Below are 26139 nucleotides of genomic sequence, written 5' to 3' on the forward strand. Positions count from 1 at the left end.
TTTTCAATCTGATTGTATAGGCACATAGGGATAATTATGTAGACATGGGAGTGCAGCTCCACCAAGGGTGGTTCAGTGGAGGGCACTTCTGCTCACAATGCATCTGCCTCACATCCCCTTCACAGGTATTTTAAAATGGCATCAGGAGACACTATAACCTGAAGCAGCAGGGTGTTAATGATTTGTGAAATTGAGGCAGCAGTAAGTATTCCAGTCAAGGGGGATAATTCAGGTTTGGATATACCATATTCCCCCACCCATCCACGCTGTGCTTGCAGGAATAATGAGGTCTTGATTTCCAGTTTGTTAGGGAAGCTGTTATTGGGGTTCCCATAGCAACCAGGTATCTTTAATTACCTGTGCTGCTGCCAGAAGCAGATGTGTTTCTGATTCCCTCTTCAGCTGTAACTACCCCATCACCTTCCCCAAGTACCGGGACAGCTACTTCTCTTCCTCTTCTGAAAGTAAGTTCAATATTGGAGGTGGATGTTGTAAATAAAAGCATGAAATGCATAGGTAGTGACGTATTTGGCCATGTTTATGTGATATCCCTTTTTTCTTCTCACTTCTAGAGGTCTCATCTTTAGAAAGGCAGATATTTGGTCTTACTTTTCCTTCCTGGGCACTGTACTGGTCCTGCTCATGGCAGCACTGAAAATAAAGCACAAAGCCATGGCAGGTCAACAAGTACAGAAGGAAGATTGCTGCAAAGGTCTTGCATATATTTAAAAGAGCACAACACTTATGTGAAGGACAAAATATATGATACTGAAAGGGGGGGAAAGTTTTATTCTGCCTCTGCCAGGCAGCCCCTCCACCGCCCCCGCAGGAGCCCGGGTGAGTGAGGGAAGAAGGGTTGTCAGCCCCCCAGCAAACACAGAGTTGATTTTTGGAGATGCCAAGCCACACGGGTCAGTACCACCAAGCCTGTTTTTCCCAAGCCAGCCTCGGGGAAGAAAGGCCGAGGCTGAGGGTGCTGGCAGCGGCCGCGCTGCGGGGCTGCGGCCTCCGGGCTCCGTGCCCGGCGGCGCCGCGGCAGCGAGAGCCGGCCTGCGGGGACTGAGGCCTGCGGGAGTTCAGGCCGGCGGATCTGGGCCGCACGGACGGCGAGAAAAGCGGCTGGAGAGAGCAGGAGAAGCGGGTGCCATCAGCTGCCCGCAGGCGAGGCACTGCGGCCAGCCGGGCGTGGGCACGGGGAGAGGCAGAGTGCGCACGGGGAGAAATTGCGGCAGTGTCCAGCTGTGGGGCCGGGTGAGGGGGAGCAGTCCGGGCACAGGGGCCCAAGGGCAGGATCTCCAAAGAGGGAGGGCGACTCCGAGCAGAGAGGCAGCAAGGATGCACAAAGGGAAAATCCCGAGGCTCGGAACCTGCAGACGCCAAGTACCCAGGGGTGTGGGGGCAGTGAAGACATGCAGGGCAGAGGAGAGGACATGGGACAGGAGGATTAGTCGTCATCTCCCCAGGGAATGCTCTCACCGCGTCACCACTGGCACAGCTGCTGGCCAGACACCTCCTTGCAGGAACACTGATACTTCCCAGGCCGCCTCCAACAGTAAATCTTGCATTAAAAATCTAAAGAAGCTCAAGTCCAGCACCAATTAATCTTGTAAGCAACAGAAAATGAACGCCAGAAAATCTTTGGGTTGACACATGCCAGATGCTTACACATTTGTTCTCTCCTAGTCCAGAAGAACTTGAAACAAGACCCGTTAAGACCCCTATCAACCTTGTGCACCTTTGACTGTAGTCTTTATTTTTTAATTACCCCTAATGATTATTAAGTACTTATTTGCCTGTGACAAAAAGAAATATGTACCTCTCCAAATCTGTACAGAGCTCCTGATAAATCTTATACCAGTTTTAAACTAAGTTAAATCCATGGCATCTGCATAGCTCCTGATCATGACATTTTTCTAAGCTTCACAGATGTGATTCAGTGAATTTAATTCAAATTACTTCTGTAACAACATAAGCAAGAGAAGAATCATGTCTATACAGATAAGCTGTTTTTAGAATGAGCACTGAAGAGACTGAAATTATAAAAATGTATGAAGAATGATAAATGATAAATAATACTGTGGGCAATTTTACATGCACTGGATATTCCCTCAGAATAAAAAAGCTTACCCAGAAAAGAGACTTTTGAGAGTCTCAGATCAAAACTTTTGTTTGCAGAGCATCATTATAGCAAGAAGATTTGGCAATCTGTCATCTAGATTTCACCATTCCAGCTACACAATTTTATCCGTTAAAATAGGAAGTTACTAGAAGCCACACTTCCTATTTCAGTGACACATCCCCAGCAGTTATTCATAGGCTTAGGGAGACTGGTCGGCTGTGTGGCAATCCAGGAGATGTTTCTCCTTCCCCCACTTGAGCATGGGAATGTAGAGCACTGCTGCAACAATCCAAGTTCCCCTGGAAGCAGCTGTGCACACAAGCTTTGTTTAAGAGCTAAACCCAGGTAATTTTCAAATTACACTGCTGAGATGTTCATGGCAGAGTGTGCAACAGCACTGGTGTCATTTGTTTAATGCACTCACTGTCCCCCACAGCCAACAACTGGTACAGTAAAACCCTAATGGCTAAGTGTGGCCAAGCACATCAAGGTGCAGAAACACAGAGCGCTGTTGGACAAAGGACATGTATTCCCTGTTTTGCAGTGGACATTGACTACAAAATGTGTGAGACAGGAAGCAGAGCAAAGTTCAAGGATAAAACTATACTTCAGTTCACCCCAGTCCCAGCTAAGAAAAGGCAGACAGGTAAGCTGGAAAGGGTCGCCCTCTTTGTCCGTAACTGGGCACTGCACTCATTATTGGGAAGAATTTTAACATGCGTTGCTGGGTGGATGTGAACTGATTTTCTGGCAAATACCCATAAAGATTGTAAATAGAGATTTAAAAATCATCCAGAAAAGCACCAGAATTACCCTCTTGTGTACAATAATTTAGTGGATTTGAGTCCTTTTTAAGTTGTGGGAACCAGCATGAATGTAGAGCCCTCACAGAAAATATGTCTGATGCCACCAACATTTCACCAAGTCTTGCAACTCAAAGAGTTCTATAAATGTAAAAATACCTCAACCCTTGTAAGAGGCAAAAATACATAACAGAAAGTTAACAAACCTCCAAAGTCTTTAATTAAGCTCATGCTTAAATTTCATCATGAGCAATGCCCAGCACAGCAATGCACCTGGACTCCCAGACTGTGCTCAGCACCATGCAGAGCTTGTTTCAAGCAAAGAGCAAGAGTTTGGTTACAGAGCTGGACCTGAGACAGTCAGAGGGACTCCCAGTAGATCCATCACATGAAAATTCCAATGCCACATGGCCAGAGCAGTTATTGTACATGTAACATATCTATAAGTAATTATGAGATGAATTATTATGAGATGGGATTTGCATTTTTCCTTTCAAAAAGAATTGTGTGCCTCTTTGGTGTCTGACAAAGAAGAATACATCCCCTTGCTGAGGGAAGGGATTTGCCAACTATTGCTACATAATATTACACAGAAAATTGCACTCATAAATCACCCTTGACACTAGAGTTTGAAGGAGAGGGATGTAAGTAAGAGACAACATATAAACAGAAAAGAGACACAATGAATTCTCAGAAATCTCAAAGCTGAGTTGCTTTTGAATGAAGACCATATTTAACTGTTAATTTGAAGTCTGATAATTCTCTGTCCACAATTTCTGCCCTCTTTGAGAGGTACTGCCTTATGGGCAAAGAGAAAATTACATTATTGCTTAGGCAAAAGCAAAGCTTCTTGAAAAAAACAACTGGAAAAACATGGATAGTGCCAGACTTAATGCCAGGGTAGGGTAGTAGTCTTGTTGGGAATTTTGGTTTTCTATGCAGATGGCAGTCCCCTAAAGTGAGGGAAAATTAGATAGTATTAAGCAGTTTCTACAGAAATTTTGTAGTTTATTGCATGAAACTCCAAAATGTTATCAAAGCATTACCATACTTACCATTCAATAAACTAAACCATTGAGTAATGTATTCCAAACGAAATCTTCCAAACTTCAGCAACATATATCACTAAGTTACAGCTGTGAGACATTTTGATTTAAATCTGACATGTCTGTCAATACTGCTAGCTTACTACCTTATTTTAAATTTCACATGCGTTAAAGTAAAATAACCCTTCAAATCTCTCAGGGATTAAGGCATCTCCATGGAATTGTAAAATATTTTCTCCATGGGAATGAAACAAATGAAAGACAAAGAAAAACTGATAAACTCCACACCTACCTCAGGGCTCTAAAAATCTTCTCCTGTTTTTGTCCTTATTTCACACAGATAAGACAGGGCACCAGGAAAGAGGGGAGCTATGTGATGAGTACTGGAGATAAAAATAACTGGTTATCATCTTTTATATGTAGAACAATCTCAAGTCCAAATTCATGGCAAGATAAAAGTGAAATGTCATAATAGGCACATGCAAAAGCAGATCTATCTTTAGTTACATGACATTCTGTCAGCTTTGTTTTGACAGACCTTTCTAGCAAATGCCATACAAAGGAAAAACAGCTGAAATAAATGTTCAAATTAAATTAATAGGAGGAACTGGTGTCATGTATAGACCACAAATAAGACATTGTGGACAGTACATTTTAGGTACAAAATCCTTGAAATAAATTATTCTGCATCATGACACGTTACTGCCTGGTTGCCTTCTTAACATGACAGATGCAACATAGCAAATCAAACAACCACAGACTGATCTGCAGAATAAATATCAGTGCCATACACTGGGATCTACAAATACCCTTTTCAGCAAGCTGAAGCTGCTTTCTGCTATATATACCCATATAGATATCTGTTCTCAGCGAGAAAAAGCCATAACTGGAAACTGTTGTCTGTGCACTCTCTGTCCCAATACGACATAGAAAATAAGCATCTGGGAGACCAAATTGCACCAGCAGTGATCACATATCCAACAATTACAAATGGGGGCGAGAACAAAGTATTCTGCTGACAAAATAACTGCTAATGCAGTGCTTACATGCCAAAATAACCTCCATTGCATTAGACTGTTTGCTTTTCCACAGAAGCTACATGCATTTTTGTTACCTTGTGCATCTTGTATCTGGCTTATAGGCTCAGATTCCAGGCAGATTTACTTCAGATTACTTCAAATCCGTAAGTCAATAAAAAACCATGGTGAAAATTGGAACAGTCACACTCATTTCCTTGAGTGGTGTTAGACTGAGAACCATGCAGAATCACATGCAAACTTTCTCATATGGAAACATGAATGGAGTCCAGAGTTTAAGACCCTGCAGATTTAGATTGTTGTCCATGTGTGTTCTACTCCCAGGAGATAGAAGAGAAGCCACAGCTAACCTCATAAGAGATCTCTTTCTGTTGTGAGGAGCTACCTCTGACAGGAAGTAGACCAATCCACAGGAAAAGAACCAAATCAAAAATTTAGGCCGAAGGACATCTCCTTGACAAGACAGCATTGCTGCCAGAGTGATAAACAGGATCTCTTATGGTCTGTAGGATGCTAGCAAAAACTCCAGGGTCAGCGAGATAGAGCAGATTGTTTCCCTTGGACTGGTCTGTAATTGAAGAAAGCGCAGCAGTCCAGCTTATTTTCCTAAATTATTAACTTTGCTGCCTTTTCTGCTCAGCACATCAGATAAAGAAGTTTATTCAGTTAGCTTATTTATTTACATTCCTTTGCCAAAGATCTCACCAAACAAAGTCTATTTGATGATTTATTCTTTGCTAAAGGGGAAGCTTATTTACAATAATCATCTTATCATAAACGTCTTAAAAGGAGGATTTGAAACTGGAATTCATAATAACAGAGAAATCTGACTTTTCCAGGGAGGTCATATTTGTTATCCCTTTTGTACTGCAGATGAAAAGAAGCCAGCTGAGCCCAGATGAAGCTGGATGTGGCATAGCTGCTTTGAAGATTTGTTTGTTTACCCTGGTTGACCCACATCCTGTTGGAAGGAACCACCTTCACCTATTTGGAGCCATTCCAAAATATGAGGCAGGGATATAAAGGGCTCAAATGCTGGGTCCTACAGAGGGGATCCTGCAGCACAGAAGTTGCACCAGAGGGATCAACTCTAGTGCAAAGAACAGAGAGTCAAGATGTGCAAAGATGATTTCTGAGGGATACTTCTCCAGTGACCAGCACATCAGACTGAGGAGGAGCTGAGAGCACATTACACTCTGCCCATCTTGGCAGCAAGCTCCATCATTCTCAGCAACAGTATCTGATTGCTCAGACGCCAGGCTCTGGCTGCTCTCATCTCCCTGATGAGATGTTTAAGATGGAAATAAAAGTGTCTCAAATCTGCCTTATGCCACTCCTGACCTCACACAACTACAGTGTTTTGGCAGACGCTCAGCCAAAGTCTCAAGGGACAGAAGACAACTTGCAGGGAGGAGATAGAGCAGATCAGCTCTATGGCTCTCATTTGGCACCAGCTCTGTGCTTTGCCCTTCTCTCACTGCTCCCCTGCTCATGCAGAGCATTTCCTAAGGGTGATGGATGCTGATAGAAAAAACAAATTTTAAACTAGAATTTTGTTTATATTTTGTTTTAAAATAAATGGTGCCTGAAAGCTGTAAGCCAGTGAACATCTCTCTCAGCAGGTTTGAAGAGAAGGTTTAAGCACATGCCGGACTGCCCTGTCTCCCATTTTTTATTTTGGGAACATGTCTGAACTCATTAGCTCTTGATAATACACTCATTATTTTAACTATTCATAGCAGAGCATAGCATGAGAGACTAAACTCTTCCCTGAATTAATCTGGCTTTCAGCTGCCCTCCATGATCCATGGGAGCACTGTACTTCTGCACCCGCTGTGAGGTCAGGAATACAAGAGCAGAGTACCATACAAACAGCAATTTCAGCCCAGCTGCACTGAGCAGCACATGAACCTCAAACACATGGCAGCAGTGAAAAAAAAAGGTTCCCAAAGCTGGTCACACAGCAAATACCTCCCACAGAAACCAGGCTGGAGGCACCCAAAGGGAGGACAGGCTGGATTTGCATCTGTCTGGTGCAATGTGCCTGTCTGCTCTGCAAAAGCTGGGTTGTTGTGTGCAACATAAGAAGGAAATTTTGGACACAGAAGGATTTAGCCACATGAAAGGGAAAAGAAGTTCCCTCTGGCAACGCAAGTGAGGAGTGGCTCTTCAATTCCTCTCAGCTATTTACATAAAGAATAATTTTCAGAGGTGTTGAGTTTATTCCTCATCAGGTGTCTATTGCTATCAAAGAGGAAACTGTGCATGTTCAGGAATGTCGTAACTGCTCAGCCATTTCTCAACAAAGCCCTGCTAGAGAAAAGCCATGCTGTTTCCAGAAATGAAGCTGAGACAAGATGAAAATACCAGTTCTGTGACTGAAGTGTCACAACACAAGACTTCACAAAAACAAGAAATGTTTACTCCTATGGTCAGACCTTTAATATTTTTAGATGCACAGGGACACCAAGACACTTTCCCCCAAAACATCACACACATTGTCTTTAAAATCCCATTGTTTTCAAAGGGATTAACCACACAGAGACTTTCACTGTTTGAGGATGCACTTTATTGAACTGATGTCTCTTTTCAGCTCTCATTCCCCTCACACCAGCATAGCATTTGGCCACAGCTGCAGAGGAGGGAGAGCAGCAACACCAAGTTGATGGGTTTGGTACGGGGTGTTACCCAGCCCTGACTGACAATGGACAGGGTTATTCAGGGCAGGGGGAGCCTCAGGTCTCCTTGCAACCTCTCACCTCGTATGTGGCTTCTCCACATCCCAGCCATGAGTGTCCCTCCAAGCCCTTTGTTTAATGTATTAACAGGAACAGGGTTAGAGAGCTGAAAAGAGTTCCTGCAGGCTAAGCCGAGTCAGGACCGCACCTTCAGGCCTTTCATCCTCTGTCTGCTTGCCCAGGTGAGGGATGGGGCTGGCAGTGCCCCACTGCGACTCATGGCAGGGCTGCTGCTGCCACAGGCTCATCCCTGGCACAGGGACACAGCAGGGCTCTGGGATCCCTGAGGGACAGGGATGGCCTGCACTCTGATGCAGAAAGGCTGAGCCCCTCACCTCAGAGAGCACCCCATGGCATAGCCCCTGCAGTGAGTGTGTGCTGTGACACAGCAGGTCTGGCTCATGTGGAGACCTCATCTCCTTCTCAAGCTACCTGCACCCCTCAACAATTTAATTTCTCACCGTGTCTTTGGAAGATGAAGTGTGTTGGAGTTAGGAAGGATTGAGAGTCAGCTTCTTCCAAGTGCAAGGTCTGTTACTGAACACTGGCTCTGATGTGGGACTGAGGCTTCTCACCGGGGGATCTGGCAAGGTGTCACCTCTGGAGTCCACACAGGAGAAATGCAGATTCCCAAAGCACCTCCCAGGACAAGACACAAAGAGAGGATGAAGCTGTGGCAGTGGTCTAATTTTTCTCAGCTAAAAATAGGTTTACACCTGCAGGTTCTAATGGGGATAATCTGTATGGTTTTAGCTAACGTGTTTTCTAGCTGTTGTACTCAACTGTTTCCTCAGGCCTTGTATCTATGCCATACTGCAATTAGCCCAACCACATGGATAGGGTCATTGTCTTCCATCATTTTGGACTGACTATCCAGAATCCTTGTAAATGATGACATTTTCCTGTTAGCACGAGTATCACAACTCTTAGCTCTAAAGGCAAGTGTCACATCACCCCAAGAAACAAGTAAGAATACATGTGCATGCTTCTGGGGAAAAAACACTCAAAGATGTTTTCCTATTTCCAGATGAAAGACGATAAAAAAATAACCAGACTTGGAGAGGACACAAGTATTAGAGGTTAATGCCAAGCCCAGAGACTTGTCTCCCATCTTGTCCAGGAGAAGCTCCAGTCTGTTAGCCCATTGCTGGGGGAAGACTACATACAATCAGCCCTTTCTGCAACTGGATAATTTACAGAAAAAAATAATAAAAAACCCCAGCAAACAAACAAAAAACAAAACACCAAAAAAACCACACCCACCCAAAAATGTGTACTATATTAACAGCAAGTGGTATTTGCTATACATCTGTATTTTCTCCCTGTACAGCACAGACCTCATATGGTTGGGGAAAGGATATGAAATAACCAGTGTCCCTTGTCCACATTCATATATGTCCTCAGGACACAATCTGGTGTATGAAGACAGTAACCAACTCGTTCTTGCAGATTCAGAGTTGGGATACACACACAAGATGGGTTTGTTCCCTCCAGGTCTTAGGGCAGCTCCACCTGGCAGGCAGTGCAATGCCTCACAAATATCTCACAAGTGCATGCATAACATGCCATCAGAGTTCAATAAAATAAATTGGAAGAAGACAAAGTAATTTTCAGAATACAATTCACAGGATGCACAGGATGATTTACAGAAGCTAGAAGCTTCAAGCTGACAGGAAAATAGCTCCTCACAAATTACTTATGGTTCAAGTCAGTCAATTGAGAGAAATATAGGTTGGTCAAGAATCGCTACCAAGGTGTGATTTGTATGCAGAAAGGCTGCTGCTCATTGCAACATCTCGTAAAATATGGACCATGAATATGTATGCTCCCTAGAACAACAGAGTTGCTTGCTTCCCTACTTTATATAGATTTGCAATATTTTGCTGACTGAAAAGACCAAAAATTCTGAAGAATGAGTATATCCCTTCCTTTGATTAACCCATCAATTACAACAACAGAGCCTCTTTTCTGCTCAAGTTACCAAAAATTCTACAGGGTATGGCTTGCTCTCGATTTTTCTTTCTTAAGGGTTCTCAAAACACTCCTAGAAATCACAGTAAAACAAAAGTTTCAATATATTGGTAGAGCAAAAAACTGTGCCAATAAAAAACAACGTCTGACTGCCACCAGATGCAAATTTACAACCTCTGTCATAGAAAACCATGCCTGAAGAATGAATCTAGTTTAAACTTGGGTCTGAGCTCCTCAGTCCTCTTTTTAATAATTATTGTCTTGGATCATCATCGTTGAAAGCCCATGGCAGCAGATACAGGATGCATCTGGAAAGGTACTCTGGATTTCTGAGGAGCATTTGGCATTTCTGTAATTCAGACACAGAATGGTGTTACTAACCTGCACATCCACCATCCAGGACTGTGCCTTTACTCTGGAGCTGCATTTATCTTACTTGTGAGAGATTACCTTGATAATACAAACCATTTTTCCCTTTTCAGATTAACAGCTGAAATATCTTTTGGCATTATTTATAGAGCATCATATGCTCATGTCCTTTCAAATTTATAGACAACACTTCAGTTTGAAATGAAGAAAAACAAAGAAACAGCTGCAATCTTCACTGGTTAACTTTTATTTAGTATTTTCTGAAATAAGCAAGAATTTAAGACGCCCATAAGCGATCAAATACAGCCACAAAAACCCCATACTGATCCTAAATAAGAAGCACTATGAGAAATACACAATATTTCATGAAACAATACTGTACATCAACAACCTTTAGGAAACAAACAACTCAAACCATATGCTTAGTTTACTCACAATATAAAAAACTTTAACCTTTAAAGAAAAATATAGATTCAGTCCAATTGTAGGATCCAATCCCATATGCAGTGAAGTCAATGGAAGTTCTCTCATTGAGTTCAATGTTTAAAGGATCATGCCCTTATACTTTGCCTCAAGAGGCACTTTAATTATTATACAAGGCCTAGCCTGAATAACTATTACAAAAATGTCAAACATCAACTCAAGAGTATGTTTTAGCAACTTTCAGGAAATAATGGAGGAATAGGTTATCTATCCATGCATGGAATAAGGCAAAAGCTAATTCATTCAGATTAGGAATAATAATTTTTACTAGTTTCTTTTTCACAACACAAACATTTTAGACTTTTTTAATTAATGGATATATTATATATCATATTATGCTTCACATTTTTCCTACCTCTACTGAGAAAGCTGGCACTGACATTTCATAAAGAACTCCTCATTGATTATTGTTTTCTGTTCTGTAACAACCACAAGAAACTCATCTGGGTTTAGTAATAGTGTCTACCAAGAAAAAAGCACACACTATCATAAGCTTATAGTTTATGGAGCTCAAGGTACATTAAAATGTAAATCATGAAGTTCACAAATTCTGTTTTAAAATATTTTTCCAAACTAAAAGCTGCAGAAAATTGGTTCTTAAATATTCTACAGAAAATTCTGAAGCATCTAATGGTTTAAATTACTTATGCTTTCTTCTTAAAAATATTTAAATTAGGTTAGTAGCCCATCCTTTTGAAAAATAATCCAAAAAAGATACACTAGATTACAAATCTTTTGTCTTAATCAGTGTAACCAAAGGTTTGTCATCTGGGCTGTAATCTTCATAAGCAATGGGGGTTGCATCATACATTGCAGGTCGGGATTTCTTGCCAAACCTGGAAATAAAAGAAAACTTTTGGTGACAAACAGAAATGTGAATGAGTTCAAAGTAACAATGCAGTGAGTTATGGCCTGTGATTATAAACAAATTCAGAGAGTTTAGATAAACTCTACAAAACAAAAGAAATCACAGGAAAATGAGGCAAAAAATGGTCAAGTATTTTTTCTTATGGACCTGATGCAAAGAAAACAGTACAGAAAACACAGAAACAGAATTATTAATGTAGTCATCCACATTGATTTTTATGCACTTATGTACTATATTAAGCCTATATTCATTTATATTGTGCACACTGGAGACTGAAATCCAGATTCTGAGGAATATATTTAGCCCAAACCAAATTAACTTGATTTTCTTCCAGGACTTTTATGCAGGTTCATTATTCCCAATTTCATTCTTACCTGTTTTCAAGGATTTAGAATTGCAGACAAAACTGAAATGGCTGAAATGGCATTATAATATATATGGTGAAAAATTAATTTTTCAAAGTACTTTAGCTGTCCATAAGGCTACACTAGATTGATCCCCATGCATGAATGTCTGCCTTCTATAGGTTATTTTAATAAATACAGACAGCATTTGCTCATCCCCATCATGATGAATAAACCTGATTTTCTACAAATGAGATAAAATTTCAAGAACTGAACAAACGAATCAAGTCATGGCATCTTACTAAATCAGAGGCAGCATTGAATTCTGAATCACCCTTTTTCACCAACACTCTCAAGGATTTAAAGGAAATAGAGCTTTGCAGAGGTACAAATGATGGTGAATATTCTCCAGAGATTTCAGTCAAACTATACCTGCCCTTTTTGACAGTACATGGCTTTTTTGCACACAGTGAAGCAGGACAAAATCTGTTTTCTCGTTTAGGTCAGGGTTGACAGGTGCCCCTAAGTAGAAAAGGCTGAGAAAAGAGCACAGCACACGTGCAAGTTGTTTATGGTTTGGTTGAGCCATGGAGCTGCTCAACCACATTGCTTTGATCCGGTGGTTCAGAAGTCAGTCACTGTCCAAAGCAGCAAACAGAGTTATCACCAACCTCAGAGGTTTATGTTAAAGACAGAAGTGTTAAATGGGAACTCTGTTCAATGGGTGTGTGTCTGCTAGGACTGCACAGCAGTGCTATGCTATCTGATTGATGACATAAAGGAACACACAAAGCAATTATCAATACAATCTGCAAGAGGCAATGATTCAAGGGCTAATCAATAGTGAAAAGATGCAAGTTCCTGCTACAGAGTGTGCTGGATCAATTAACTACCTGCTTACAACAAAAGCACATACAAACAAGTGAATAAAGATTTTTTTTTCCAGGACAACCAAGCACAAGATTATTCATCTAACAAAGAGTATACACTATGTGGGGAAATCTTGATCCTGGGAAGTACTGAGTATGGAAAAAGACTAGAGGGACATGATGGATAATCATTTTTCCATTAGCTTCAATGCCATACTGTGAACAATCATGTGCTTGGGTTGGTAAACAGTGTAGCAGTAGCACTGGGGAAGTTCTTCGGGCTCAACATTAGCTTTGGGATGTCCATTCACAGGTGATAAAGGTGATGTTCCAATGTGTACATTAGACATGCTTACCAGTGTATAACAATAATACACATCACTAAGATAATCACAAAGTACATGAAATAACAATCAGAAAATATATTTTGCAATGAAGCATTGAACAAGAGAGACCTGTGTAGCTTGAGAGAAACTGAGGGTTCCGTGACAATTCTGAGGACACATTCATTGTAGCAATTCTTGGCAAAGGCAGCTCCATGTGTGTGTGTGTGACAGACACTGCAAATCATCTTCACATCTGGAATGGTCCTGCTCCTTCACTTCCTCAGAACAACATTTCAAGAGATGGCTAACTATAGAGGGTTATTAACCTCAACAATCCACTTAAGTAGATTTTTGAGAACATTGGACAGCTGAACCCTGAGGAAATGGTATCTTCTGACTTCTGTGGGACAGGCAGAAGTTCAGAGTTTACTCAGAATAAAGAAACCACATGTTGCTACTCTGCTCAAAATCAGCAACTGGCAAAAAGAGTCCACAAATAAAATTTGAACAAGAGAAGAAAGAGACCAGAAGTTAAGAAAAAAGATAAAACATATTGAGAGGAGGAAGGGATTCTTTTGGCTTCCACAGGATGAGAATGAGAAAATTTATTTTCTTCGAATTATTCAGAGAAAAGGTCAGGTGTGCAAGTGGTATTGTGCCTTGCTCAGAATAATTGAGCTATAATCCTAGAGTTGCCAGAAAATTAACCCTGGCAGGGGATGTATATTAAGCAATTGGCAGGTAATGTGGAGACCAGAGTACATGTGCATGTGATCACATTTCTACAAAAAGACAGCTGACAGAGCTCTGTGACAGGAAATGGTAAGAAATGATCGTGTGCTGATGCTCATCCGATCCAGAAATTTAGGACACCACAGTCTGACACAGGCAACTCCACAGGAATGGGGAGAACATGCAGCAGAGAGAAGCTGACCCAGCTGTGACAGGAGAACTTAATCAGAGTCTGATAAACCAGACTCTTCAACTGACACAGAGACAGGATAGATCAGCATGTGAAAATAAAAATTAAATAAACTACACTGTAAGTGGTGCATGAAGGCTAGTGATATCTGGGCACACACAGAACTAACTGCAGCATAGTCTGTCACCAGATAATTCATGAACTCAGTGTGAATGCTTTTCTAAAGTGAAAAATTCTGTTTCAATAAAAGATCTTGGCTCCATTTAAATGACACCTTATGGCTGCCATAGCCAGTGGTCAACTATTTCATTACACTGTTCTCTTCCAGCTTTAAAATGTATAAATTTTAACATAAAAGGAATATTTCTTTACTGTCTACATAATGAATGCTAAAGACAACTGTGCTTCATCTGCTTGGAAAACTACCTAGCTCTGATCTGCTAATCCTAGGAACATTCACTAGAAGCAGACATTTATTACTAATGATCCTTGAGCACATTGGTTTTACAGCAAGTACCTTGATTAGTAAGGATCAAATTATAACAAAATCGTCTAGAAAAAAAAATGCCAAAAAACAAGTGATGATGAACAAGTAATTTTAAAATAATTTACTGAGTATGCAATGGGTATCCACACCCCCAGACACCTGCTGACTTTACTAGAGTCCCTTTAAAGAAAATAATCTTCTAACCTTTCCCTTGGCCTCCATTTTCCAAAATTACTATCAAGTTTTGGTATCTAACTGTGAAAGGGAATTATTTTCAGAAAATGCTGAACTTTCTGTTATTTAAAAGTAGATTTCTTAGATTCAGCAGTTCTGAAAATTCAGACCTTTATATATGTAGGTTTAAGAATTTATGCAAAAATAACTATAAATGTTTTGCTCCTTTTCCTGGATTGAAATGACCAAAACAGTGGTTTATATCTTTCTGAATCCAAAATATACACAAAAATCTCCACAATAAACCTGTATGAATTACTTGACTTGGCAGCTCTATATTTGATTTTTAAAAGGATTCTTGGAGGCACTGAAAATTATTTGTAATTAAAACATTTTCACTTGCATTAAGTAGAAATGCCTTTTCCAAGACAGGGAAATCCTCAGTGGACAACACTGTAATTTCTAACTACATAATATGGATTTGAAAAATCATCATTAATCTATCCCAGTCTACGAATTTTTTGAAGTTGGAACACTTTGAAGAGCTACTACACACAGCTGTGATGTGATTAACTGAGCCTGGGGGAACACCTCACCCACTGCAGATAATTTTGATGACTTCAGCAGTAGTACAATTTCATCCTCACTGAAACAGAACTGGAACATTCAGAAAGTTAATTACCAGCAATCACCAACCAATATGCACACATTTCTCCATGTCAGTGCACAGGAACATGTCTCCCTCCGTTGTTTTAAGAGCATTTTAATGGTAACACACATGAATACTCTGTTGGAATTTGAAGTGATCTTGACAAATTGAAGAAATGGGAAAAAGAAACACCAAAAATGAAAGTTCTACCCTATTAAGAGAGATGTCAAACACAGAAGAAACCATACTGGCTAGGAAGCAAAATGACACAGAGAATTTTGGAATGAGGAAAAGGTCTAACAGGTCACAAAAGTATGTCATTTGTCACTAGAAAAAAAAAAAAAAAGAAAGAGAAAGAAAAAACAAATGATATGAATAGTGATACATTATCCTTTATGACAGTCTGAAGAGCAGTAAGAAACGGCCAGGTTAATAACAAAGAAAATCCAGGTTAGATTTTAAGAAAGCCCTTTCTAAATCTACTCAACTCCTTTGGAAGTTTTTAAACACAATTGTTGGCAAGGAGCTAGGTATATTAAATACCATATTAGTGCCATGGCTTACAAATGAGCTCTCAAATCCCTTCCACTTCTACTTTTCTATTATTCTGACTTTCAATGCCCTGCCTTGCAAGTGCTCCATTAAATTTTAAATTTACTTTAAGTAAAAAAAAATTACTGTCTCTAGGAAAGCAAGTAAGAAAGGCAAATAGGAGCATAAAAATGAATGATGTGAAGAGATTCTCACTGAATAATCTGGTAAATTAGTCACAAAAATCAATGTGCCTTTTCTATCTGATCATATTACTTGTGTGTAGCAGTTAAAGAATCTTTACATCCCTAACAAAAGATCTGACAGGCTAAGAACTCTGCATCTGTACCACTTCACCAGTTGCACCAAATAAAGTCAGAATAACACTGTTTTCAAGGAGTTTTGCTGTATTGTTACACTTCAGATGAGAAGAGTGAGCAGTGCTGGTGTTTCCCAGCAGAGCAGCCCATTCGCTCTGCCAACAGCACTTTGGTGCACCGTGCATGAACTGAAATGACACATCAGAACAGGTTCCTAGGAAATCCCCACCCAACACAAACCTGGCATGTCGGATGGAAGCAATTGCACTACTGAATTCACTGTCAATGCTCCTACAGTTGTAAAATTCTTCGTAGGCTGGCCTGGAAGAGCCCTGGTACTCGATGCGGCTGATGCGGCAGATGCCCACGATCAGGATGATCAGCATCAGGACAAAGGCCACGCACAGGGCCCCGATGATGATGTAGAGGGAGTGACGAGGCATATTTGTTAGACTCTCTGCCATATGCCCAGACTTCCACTGCAGATCTGCCAAAATAAATAAAAATTTATCATCAATTAATAATTTATATCCATCCTGCCAAATAGAACTACTTTATTATATTCATTCTCAATATTTCTGACTTTTGAAGATATGGAAATGGTTAATTTAAACTTTCCCAGGCTTTGTTACCAATACCCCACCAGGCCTAAAATGCAACAAATTTGAATAACACTATATTAAACCTTCACTCACTTTTTTTCTGTTGATTTTTAAGGTCATATAGGAACACCTGTCTAGTTTGATCTCCTGTACAACCCAAGTAACAGAAAATCATCAAATTATTCTTGGATTATGTTATTTTATACTACAGGCCATCTAAAGGCAGGCAGGTTTTATGCAAAAGCTTCTAGGAACCAACCAGTCAGTCCTCTGTGCAGTTTTTTCTAATATTGAAGCCTTCCACTAAAATGTGTTATTTAAGATGTACTAAACACACTTGGTTTTTAATTTGAAACACGGAATTTCTTATGCCTATCTCCACCAGACTGCAGAGACTTCAGCATTTCAAGGACAAAAAGGACAGACACCTCTAAGGTCCTACAGTAGAGAGCCCACTGGAGTCTTTTCCCAAGCATAATTTTCCTGAGATTCTCAAAGCAAACCTTAAAGTAAAGCCAATCTGGAAGAAGCTTCTTGTATTTATGTATTCCAGATCTTCTACATAAATATTCTTGATCCTGAAACTATATCTAGGCTGAACAGTTTTTCTATCAATTGCCTATGTCCTCAGATCTGTTTCTCTCCAGCATGGGTCAGGATATTTCTAATTAACCTGTACTTCCCTTCAGGGTTCATTTTTGGTAGTCTTTTAAGCTTATGGTCTCATATTATTTCAAAACAGGAACAGACTTGAATCATCCTGACTACAGAAATGTAGCACTCTGCAAAAGTTATTTCTAGTAGGTGCCTGTTCCTTTTTCAAATGTACTTCTGCTTTGCACTGATTTAGAAACTCCCTTTACTCAATCACAAACAGTCTGGGAACAAGTTTTCCAAGCATATGCTTTGGGAGGTTAAGATATTCTCAGAAGCCACTTCTCAAGGATGCTGATGATGGCAGATAATTCAAGCACCTGAGTTGATTCAGTTTAGTGGCATCTGTGGATAAAATCTTGATCTGTGGTAGAAATACAGGGAATGTACAAGGACAGAAAAAAAAAGAAATCTGTTTTAGAGGGAGGTAGTGAGAAAGCCCAAAGCTGTAACATGTGGGATTCAGCTGGGCAGAGTTTGGAGAAATGGCTGCTCTTTGTCACAATAGTGAAGGTTGTCCTGGAGCACCTCCCTCCCTGGGGGTGCTCAGTCCACAAATGTGAGCTGAGTTTAAGGACTAGCTGTTTGTTACTCTTATCTTCTTCAGAGGTCAGTTAAGTTTTGATCAGCTCAAATCATTCAGTTAATTAACATTTCTAAAGCACTGTTACTGCACTTTGCCCAGTCAGGATATGAGGCAGGGAATACAGCTGTGATCTGTGAAATTTGGGATGGGCTTCTATTTCTGATCTGCAGCACATTTGTCACACACAGTGGTTTCTGTCAGGCTGTCAGACTGGTCTGAATTCAGATCTAATGTGTGCAGATATATGGCAAGACACTTCTGATCTAGATTCCATGTCTCCCATCTCTGGATGACAACGATGAGAAAAATTTATTCCCTTTTTCCTCATTGTATCAAAATATAAAGATTAACAGCTTATACTCCAGAGATTAGAAATAGCACATGACAGCTCAAAATCACAGTATTTTCAGTTGTTGTATTAATGTTCATAAAATTAATTAAGGATAAGATTTCAATGCACACTATGGTCTGTACTAGAAATTCTTCATAATGTTAGTTTTTAAGTAACCACACGGTTTGGCACACCTCAGTAACTACATTAATAATTATGAAAGTGGCAAAGGTAATGATATTTAACAAATAACCAGCAGGCATTAGAGAATTCATATGAGACATTTGTAAGCATTTTTACAGTGAATGCTCCATTAACTTTTTAGGCAAATGCATTTCATTTTGAAAGGAAGAATATCCTCTTTATAATTAAGACAAATTTAATCCTATTTAATTGGAATTGCTAATACTGGTAAGGACCATAGGATAATATTAAAAAATATCACAATTCATCCAGGCAATGTATATCTTGTCTAGTTTGTTGTATATACAGCACTTGGAAATTAAAAAGAACAGTCTGACAAGAAGATAACCCTGAAATCCTGTTAAGGTAGTCACTTCAAGCAGCTAAACCAGCTGGTGAAAAGTGGGGAACTATAAATAGGGTGGTTCTATAAAAAAGAGTAAGAACCAATAGTCTCCTTCATGGCCAGTAACAGAAAATCACAAAGGATAAAATGGGATCTATTTAGTCAAATGACACCCAAACAGCAGTTTCTTGACAAGCCTGGCTTTGTGTCTTCTTCTAGCATTCAGAGGCATGGTCCAATACAAAGTCAGTGTGCCATTTTTAAATTTAAATGTTTAAATTTAATTTCCATCACATTATCAACCATTATGTAAAAACTGGTGGAAGAACAAAAATGGCAAAGGGAACTGGAAAGATGAACGGAAGCACATTTACTAACAGATTCGAACTTTAGAGCTCAAAGAAACCCACTGCACCATTGCCTCAACTCCAGTGAGTTCAGAAGTGCTGCACCTGCTTATAAAAGAGCTGGATATGGCCTTTCTAGATATGATTAGAATTAAGTTCCCATCAGCTTGTTGATTCACAGATCAGGGAAATACAGTGAGTAAAAAGATCTTCACATGGCTACACAGACCTGTAGAAGAAAAACCTGCAGCTCAAAATACTTTTAAATTCTTTCTGCAGTGATTTCTTTAAAGCTCAATCCCTCTTTGTTCGCATAATCCATTACATACATGTTAAAATCCGAGTTCTTTAGGAAAGCTTCTCCAACTTTTCACATAAGACACTGCACTGGTTAGAGATGCTGCATGTCCATGGTTGTCTGTTTTGGGGTAGAATTATCTGTTATCTGTCCCATAAAAACACATGCTTTTACTTTGATGCTGTGGCAAAGTGACTTTAATAGCAAGGGAACATCGAACATTTGCTGAAATGAAGCTTATTGAAAAAAAGACTGGGAACCCTCAAATTTTAAACATATTTGTTCTTTAAAATGTATCTTTTTGGTATTATTTTATCAGAAGATATTATTTTCCTGTTTTCATTCAAGAGCAGTCCAAACCAGAATTTTTTACACTGTATTTTTTATATCTCCTCTATTATAGTTATTATTTTATACATGCACTCCATTAGCTACAGTCATGTGTTGGATAAAAAACTCAGTAATTTCAACCTCTTCAGTTGAAAACAATTGCCATGAACAAGGTAAGGTTGAATATTTCTGGTTGAGAATCAGCATCACAATGTTACTAATACCAGATAACATTCAGGTAATTCCCTGCTTTCTGTGACAGCAATCACAAGATAAAAGAACTTGCATCCCCTCTAACAGGGGAAAGAAGAAATAATTGAGTAGTTGGACAGTGGGAGAGGCTCCTTCCACCTTCTCTTCTGCTTCTTTGCTTTTCCCATATGTTTACATACACTTCACTGGTATCTGTGGTGCAAATAGCCAACTCTGAGTGACTAGAGCATGACAGCCAGAGCACTCCAGAACATGCACCACTGAATTTCTGTAGCACATCAGCAGGCTCAGAAAGTATTCAGGCTTTTGTATCCCTTTGGCATTCCATAACATAGCAGAAATGTAATTGTTACTTCATCAAGAGACTCCAGGAAATGCATTTCCAGGATGATTGTTGCTTTCTCCGCGAACTAAACCCATGTGTCTGTCAGCCAACTACTTAATAGTGAAGGCAGGCAGAATTATACTGCCTTGCTGATCAACTTGGACATGCATGCAGGTGTCACCAACATCAGCCTGGTCAGGTAAAGCTCATCTGAGCATATTTTAGAATCAGCAGTACGGCACACAGACAGAACACAGTGTTGTGCTCCCGATGTCTGCTGGCTCTGCACCACCCAGGGAAGCGTGTGAACCATTCACAGAGACAACAAAACAGGCAGGGCTGTCACCATCTCTGGGCTAGCTGGCAATGGTCTTCTGCAGTCTTTGCTTACACCAGAAAGCTCTGAAACTGAATGTACTGGGGTGAAGTAAGGACTAACATCAAGAACATCAAGAATAGAATCAATTTGAAAAAAGCAATCAATATGTTTAAGTAAAAGAGAGTAAAAAATAGAAGGCTCACATGCTCCTTGTGTAAATGAGATATAGAAAACACTTTTTAATCTGTCCTTTGTGTTTGATTTGTTAGTCTACCACCTAACCCTGCAACCTTAACTGTGCTAACAAACCTGTGTATCTTTATAATGACTTGAAGGGATCTATGACCACAGTACCCAAGCATTCAAGCAGTTAGATACACAGCTTATTCTCCAGCAAAGACGATATCTCTAGCTCAAGAACAAAACATCAGGGAAATATAAAGCAGCTCTACAAACAACAGAACTAATGAAGCCTAATTTCCATTTTAACTCTTCCACAGCTGGGCTTTATATTTTGTGCCTCTCCTGTACTCTCCTCTGTGCCATAAGTATGCCCTTACAAGTGAAGCTTCTCTCTAAAATAAGAAACAAGATCATACTGAAGCTGTTCCTTACAGAAGAACCTCTCTTAAGTTTTACTGAATGCTTTGGAAATATTTTTTCTTGGAGCCCTTCTTCTTTCTAACAAATTTGGCAGAAGTTAGCCTATGACTGGAAAAGTTATTCTTGAAAAAGTTGGTAAATGCCTGCACACACAAATTGCAGCACAATTACACAGAACCAGTTTCCTTAGGTAAGCAAGTTCCAAGTTGTTTTGCTGAAACATCACTAGAGCTGCAGGTGCTCAGAAGTCAATGGAAGCCTGTTAGGACTGTGCTTATACTGCTATGGAACACACTTGACCCAAAGTGTGCAGAGAGGCTGTGAAGCATGAGCACAATTAAAAGGCATACTGAGTGCCCAGCTCTGAGACAGCATCCCTGGCAATCTAGTCTGACACATCTCAAAGTAAGGTTCCCAGAATCAGAAGTTCTTAACTTTCATGACTACTTTTGAAATGTCATGGCCAAAAAAAAAATTAATTTACCGTGATTTTGTTCACTTACATATGATTCAGAGTATTTGTGCAGCTATGTATTTAGAGATAAATAAAAAATTCTTTAATATAACTTATAATTTTTAGAAACGTTTGGAGAATTGCTTAACTTACGTATTTCACAGTTTGCACCGACCCATCCATGAGGACAATGGCAGGTGTAACCACCAGGCTGATCTATGCAAGTTCCAGCATGGTGACATGGGTTGCTGTCACAGTCATTTATATCAATTTCGCATTCTTCACCTTACATAAGGAAAAAAAAACCAAAACCAAAATTATGTATGGCAAGTGCCTGATGTAGAAAGTACATCCTCTGTCATTTAACTTCTCTCTTGCTGCAAAATGCTTTATAGTGCAATACATCTTTATTCTCAGAACATCAAAAGGATTCCAAGAAGTATTATCCTTATTCAACCAGGTGAAAATAAAGCCTGAGGACTAAAGGACTTAACTAACCTCACACAGACTCTGTCTCATTTCTCTAAATATAATTTCCATCCCAAGAAAATGTGGGATTACAGATGATCATGGATATTCTGATATGCTATACAATAATGTAGATAATCAGTGCCTGAGAAACTGGCACTGTACAATGGAAAGCTAATTCTTTTCCAGAGAATTCCCTTTAATTAGAACAGATCAAAAAGCACAATTTGATCTACAAACCAGCTATGAATGGGTTTACCTATTACTCTTTATATTGGATATTACCTTACATGACTAACAGAACATCAGATTGTAAATTATCTTGACACCAGATATTTGGATTAAGCTAATCACATCAGTCTAAGTACAAGGCCAGAAGATTAAATGAGTTTCTTACCAGTACTCTGAAAGCGTAAATTGATTCTTAACAAGTATTTTAGGGCTTTTAGCAATTACATATAAAGATAATGGAAAAAGCTGTTTCTTGGGCACACAGTAACTAAGGTCACCATTAAAACATTTTCCAGTTTTCACAGTGTCCAATCAGTATATTAGGTTACCTAGAAATCTTCAAAGTATTATTTTTAAAATGCAATCGAGTCTCAAGGAGTAAGGTTATAAGCCGTGCTAAATAGCTGTTAGCTTTGTAAAGTCACTTTAGTAACAGGTTTTTTTGCTACAAACTTCAAAGCAGATGTAAGTAATATCAAAAATTTTTCATTCTCACTACATTGTTCACAATACAGCAAAGCCCATATTAATTCCTTTCTTGAAGAGGCACAGTTTTACTTGGTATTTGTCTTCCTCTAGACACGGTGAGCAATGACAACTAGATGTTCTGTGTAACACACAAATCACTTGCCTGCATATCCAGGTGCACAAATACATGTAGCATTTAGACCTTCACTGTCACAAGTGCCACCGTTCTGGCAGTTGATGTTAACACAAGGATCTTTGTATAATTCACAGTGCCTTCCTGAAAAGGAAAGATCAGTAATTGCCATTGACATGACTGATACTGGCAGCATGGAATCAGTACATATGACAATTTGACTTCACCTAGATGAGTGTGCAGACTCCAAACCTGTCCTTCTGGGCTAATGATGCCATAACACTAAAGCCATGTGGTTGATGCTAGCTAAACTTTTTACACACGTGCCTCCTCTCTGCTCTTCCCACAGGCTGTGGGCTAGGAGAGGCAGTGAAATTTCCTTTTAGAAGAACTATTGGATGTCTATGAAAAATCATGTAATGAAACATAAATGGATCAGTTATCTAAAATTCTTCAGTAACATGTGTTGACTATTAATTTTATGTAATAAATTATTTAATAATATACATAAGCATTCTGATGCCTCTTATTACCTGTTGCCAGAAATGAAGAATATTACTGAGGTAATGAAAATAAATTTATTCAAATGTATAGTTAAAAATAAGTAACTGGATGGCTCTACTTCATGCCACTTCCTTCATTCTTTTATGCTCAGTGTAGGCCTTGTGAGTCCAGCTGGTTTGCCTTGCAAAAGACAGTGCAAGCTGCACCTGGCATACAAAACATATAACACAGCATATTCCCACCTAGGGATGGGGAGAGAGACTGTAATGCCACTGCTACATGCATTATTTTCTTGGGGTCTACTGTTCAGATAAAACTTTATATATATACTTTATATGTACACACACACACACACACACATACTCACTACAGACCTGCCAAAATAATTCTGCTGACATTTGCAGTGTTAGCAGCAAAAAGGCAGAGCACTCTAGTTGAGCATCCCGTGGGTGAGGACCAGCAGAGGCAGCAGCCCACGGGTACCTGCTGGCACAAGCTCCAGCCCTGCCCAGCCCAGAGAGCTCTTGTCTGCCTGCCAGCCCAGGGCTGTGGAGGCAGAAGGGGCACTGCAGACAGGCAGGTCTGGGGTGGTAGTGCCAAGACTGAGGCTTCTGATGGCCCACATGGTATCTTGAGCTGGTACCTCAGGTCTATGCACTGGTGCCACTGAACACCTCAGGTACTGCAATGATGGGAGCTCAGGGATCAGCAAAAGCTGCTTACAGGACCAGGTGCCCTGCTTTCATTTACAACACCATGAGCTGTGTACGCAGTGCTTCCAGCTGCACCGACAGGTCGGGTGAGAAGAGAAGAACATTATGGTCAACATTATGGTCAAGTGCTGCTTAAACTGTCAAGAAAAGCTGAGGGTCATTTCCTCCCCACCCTCTAAAATGATGAATTCTGTATCTATAGTCAAAGAGCATCATCAAAGTGCAATCACCAGTATGAAACACATATTTAGCCTCAAGCAGCTGTTAAATGAGAGTTACTTATCAGCACACATAAGGATTGATATGCTTAATGAGAAAATGCTGGAGCAATGTTCCTTAAAATAGTCATTCTGTGTAGAATATGTATTTATTTATTTATTTGTAATCCTAATAGCTTATAAAATTACATTCAAAGAGTTCTCACAGCACGATTCAACACTAAAAAAGTATCACTTTAGCCTTCCCCAGAAGGACTTGTCACAGACCACTGCTATGTGTTAATTTGTTTACAGCTGAAATCTACTGTGAGAGAAAAGATTGTGCATAACCAAACAAACACTCTTCTCATTTATTTTATAAATTACTTAAGAAATGCAAAAGATGGATTCCATTTGAACACCGATATAAGAATATCTGCAGTTAACATGGAAAAGCAGTCACAAACCTACTACTCTCTCTGGGCTTTACAGTCTTCTAAATGAATAATCAAGATAAAACTTTTATTTCTACTCCTTTGTGCCAATCTATTTCAAATACTAATCTTTTATTATTATGTTTTTAGCTCACTTCATTGGAGAAAATAAAAAAAATAATTTGAAAGTTCTCTGTATGAAAGCTCCAACAACAACTAATTAAAAAGTCTATTTAATAGTTATGGGTTTTTTTAAAAACCTCATAACTTTCTAGCATATCTTAAAAACAGGAGAAAAAATTACACCTGAAAAGAAGAGAGAAAATCCATTTGTGCCCAGACCAGGACATGTATTCCTCACAGAGGAGCTAAATCTTAATTATTAATTTGAATAAAGTTTAAGGGATCAGGATCAATACTGAAGTTTGTCTCTGTTAATTTTACATGAGGGATATATTTCTGCTTGGGGTATGTATCTCTCTGTAACAGAACCTACCATAAAAAATGCAGAGAACAATTGCAAACGCCAGCCTACCTTCGTATTCAGTAAGGCACACACACTCATAGCTGTTGACAAGGTCTCTGCAGGTGGCTCCGTTCTGGCAGGGTGCAGAGAGGCATTCATTATATTCCTCCTCACAGTAAAGGCCATGGTAACCTAAATCACATGAAGAAGAAACAAAAATAGTTATGAAACACTTTGCAGTAAAAATTAACAATTAGCACTATAGACCATGGGCAGATGTTTGCTAATTTAAATATACTGTGCAAACTGATGTATGTTAAGACAATGATTTCAAAGGCATCTGTTCCCCAGGTGAAAATTACCAAGAAAATATTGGAAGCACAATGTTTTGAGACGATTCCCAGCTCCCATGATAAACCACAATGAGGTGTAAGGATGAAGGCTGGTGGCAGAGGACAGGAGCAGCAATGTGAATATCCACACTCTGATTGTTAAAAGAAATACAGGAAAACTATCTCTCAGCTCCTTTGGATCCTTGCATCAAAGCCACTGTTCATCAAAGAGGTGATAATTGTATAACAGTGAATGATTACATGTTTTGCATTAATGCTGTACAATGTCAAAGCACTGTAGAAGCATTAAGGTACTTCCATCTTTACAGTATTCCAAGCTATAGGCAGGTATTATGGGCTGATTAGGTAAACACAGAAAGCAGAAGAAGAGAAAAGCTACACAGCCTGTTAACAGTCACTGAGTCATTTGTATCATGAGATGAGAAAGGAGGAGTTAATCCTCTTGAAAACAGCACCTTTTTCATTACTTAGTGTGCCACACAATCATTAGTCTTAACAGTAGTTGAAATTGCAGACGTAGTGTAG

The 26139-nt window shown here is 39.6% G+C and overlaps 1 protein-coding gene across 1 annotated transcript in view; it reads right to left on the reverse strand.

Moving 5' to 3' along the window:
* Positions 1–10307: 10307 nt before the first annotated feature.
* Positions 10308–26139, reverse strand: part of DNER (delta/notch like EGF repeat containing) — a 112825-nt gene continuing 96993 nt past the window's right edge. The window contains exons 9-13 of the mRNA XM_005527050.3: positions 25331–25453; positions 22978–23091; positions 21801–21932; positions 16297–16543; positions 10308–11402 (exon numbers count right to left, since the gene is read on the reverse strand). Coding sequence (XP_005527107.2) covers positions 11291–11402; positions 16297–16543; positions 21801–21932; positions 22978–23091; positions 25331–25453 — 728 coding nt within the window. The 3' untranslated portion in view covers positions 10308–11290. The remainder of the gene's footprint in view (positions 11403–16296; positions 16544–21800; positions 21933–22977; positions 23092–25330; positions 25454–26139) is intronic.

This window comes from Pseudopodoces humilis, chromosome 11 (genome assembly GCF_049639895.1).
Source record: "Pseudopodoces humilis isolate 2021_Gansu_Grassland_sample_001 chromosome 11, ASM4963989v1, whole genome shotgun sequence".
NCBI lineage: Eukaryota > Metazoa > Chordata > Aves > Passeriformes > Paridae > Pseudopodoces > Pseudopodoces humilis.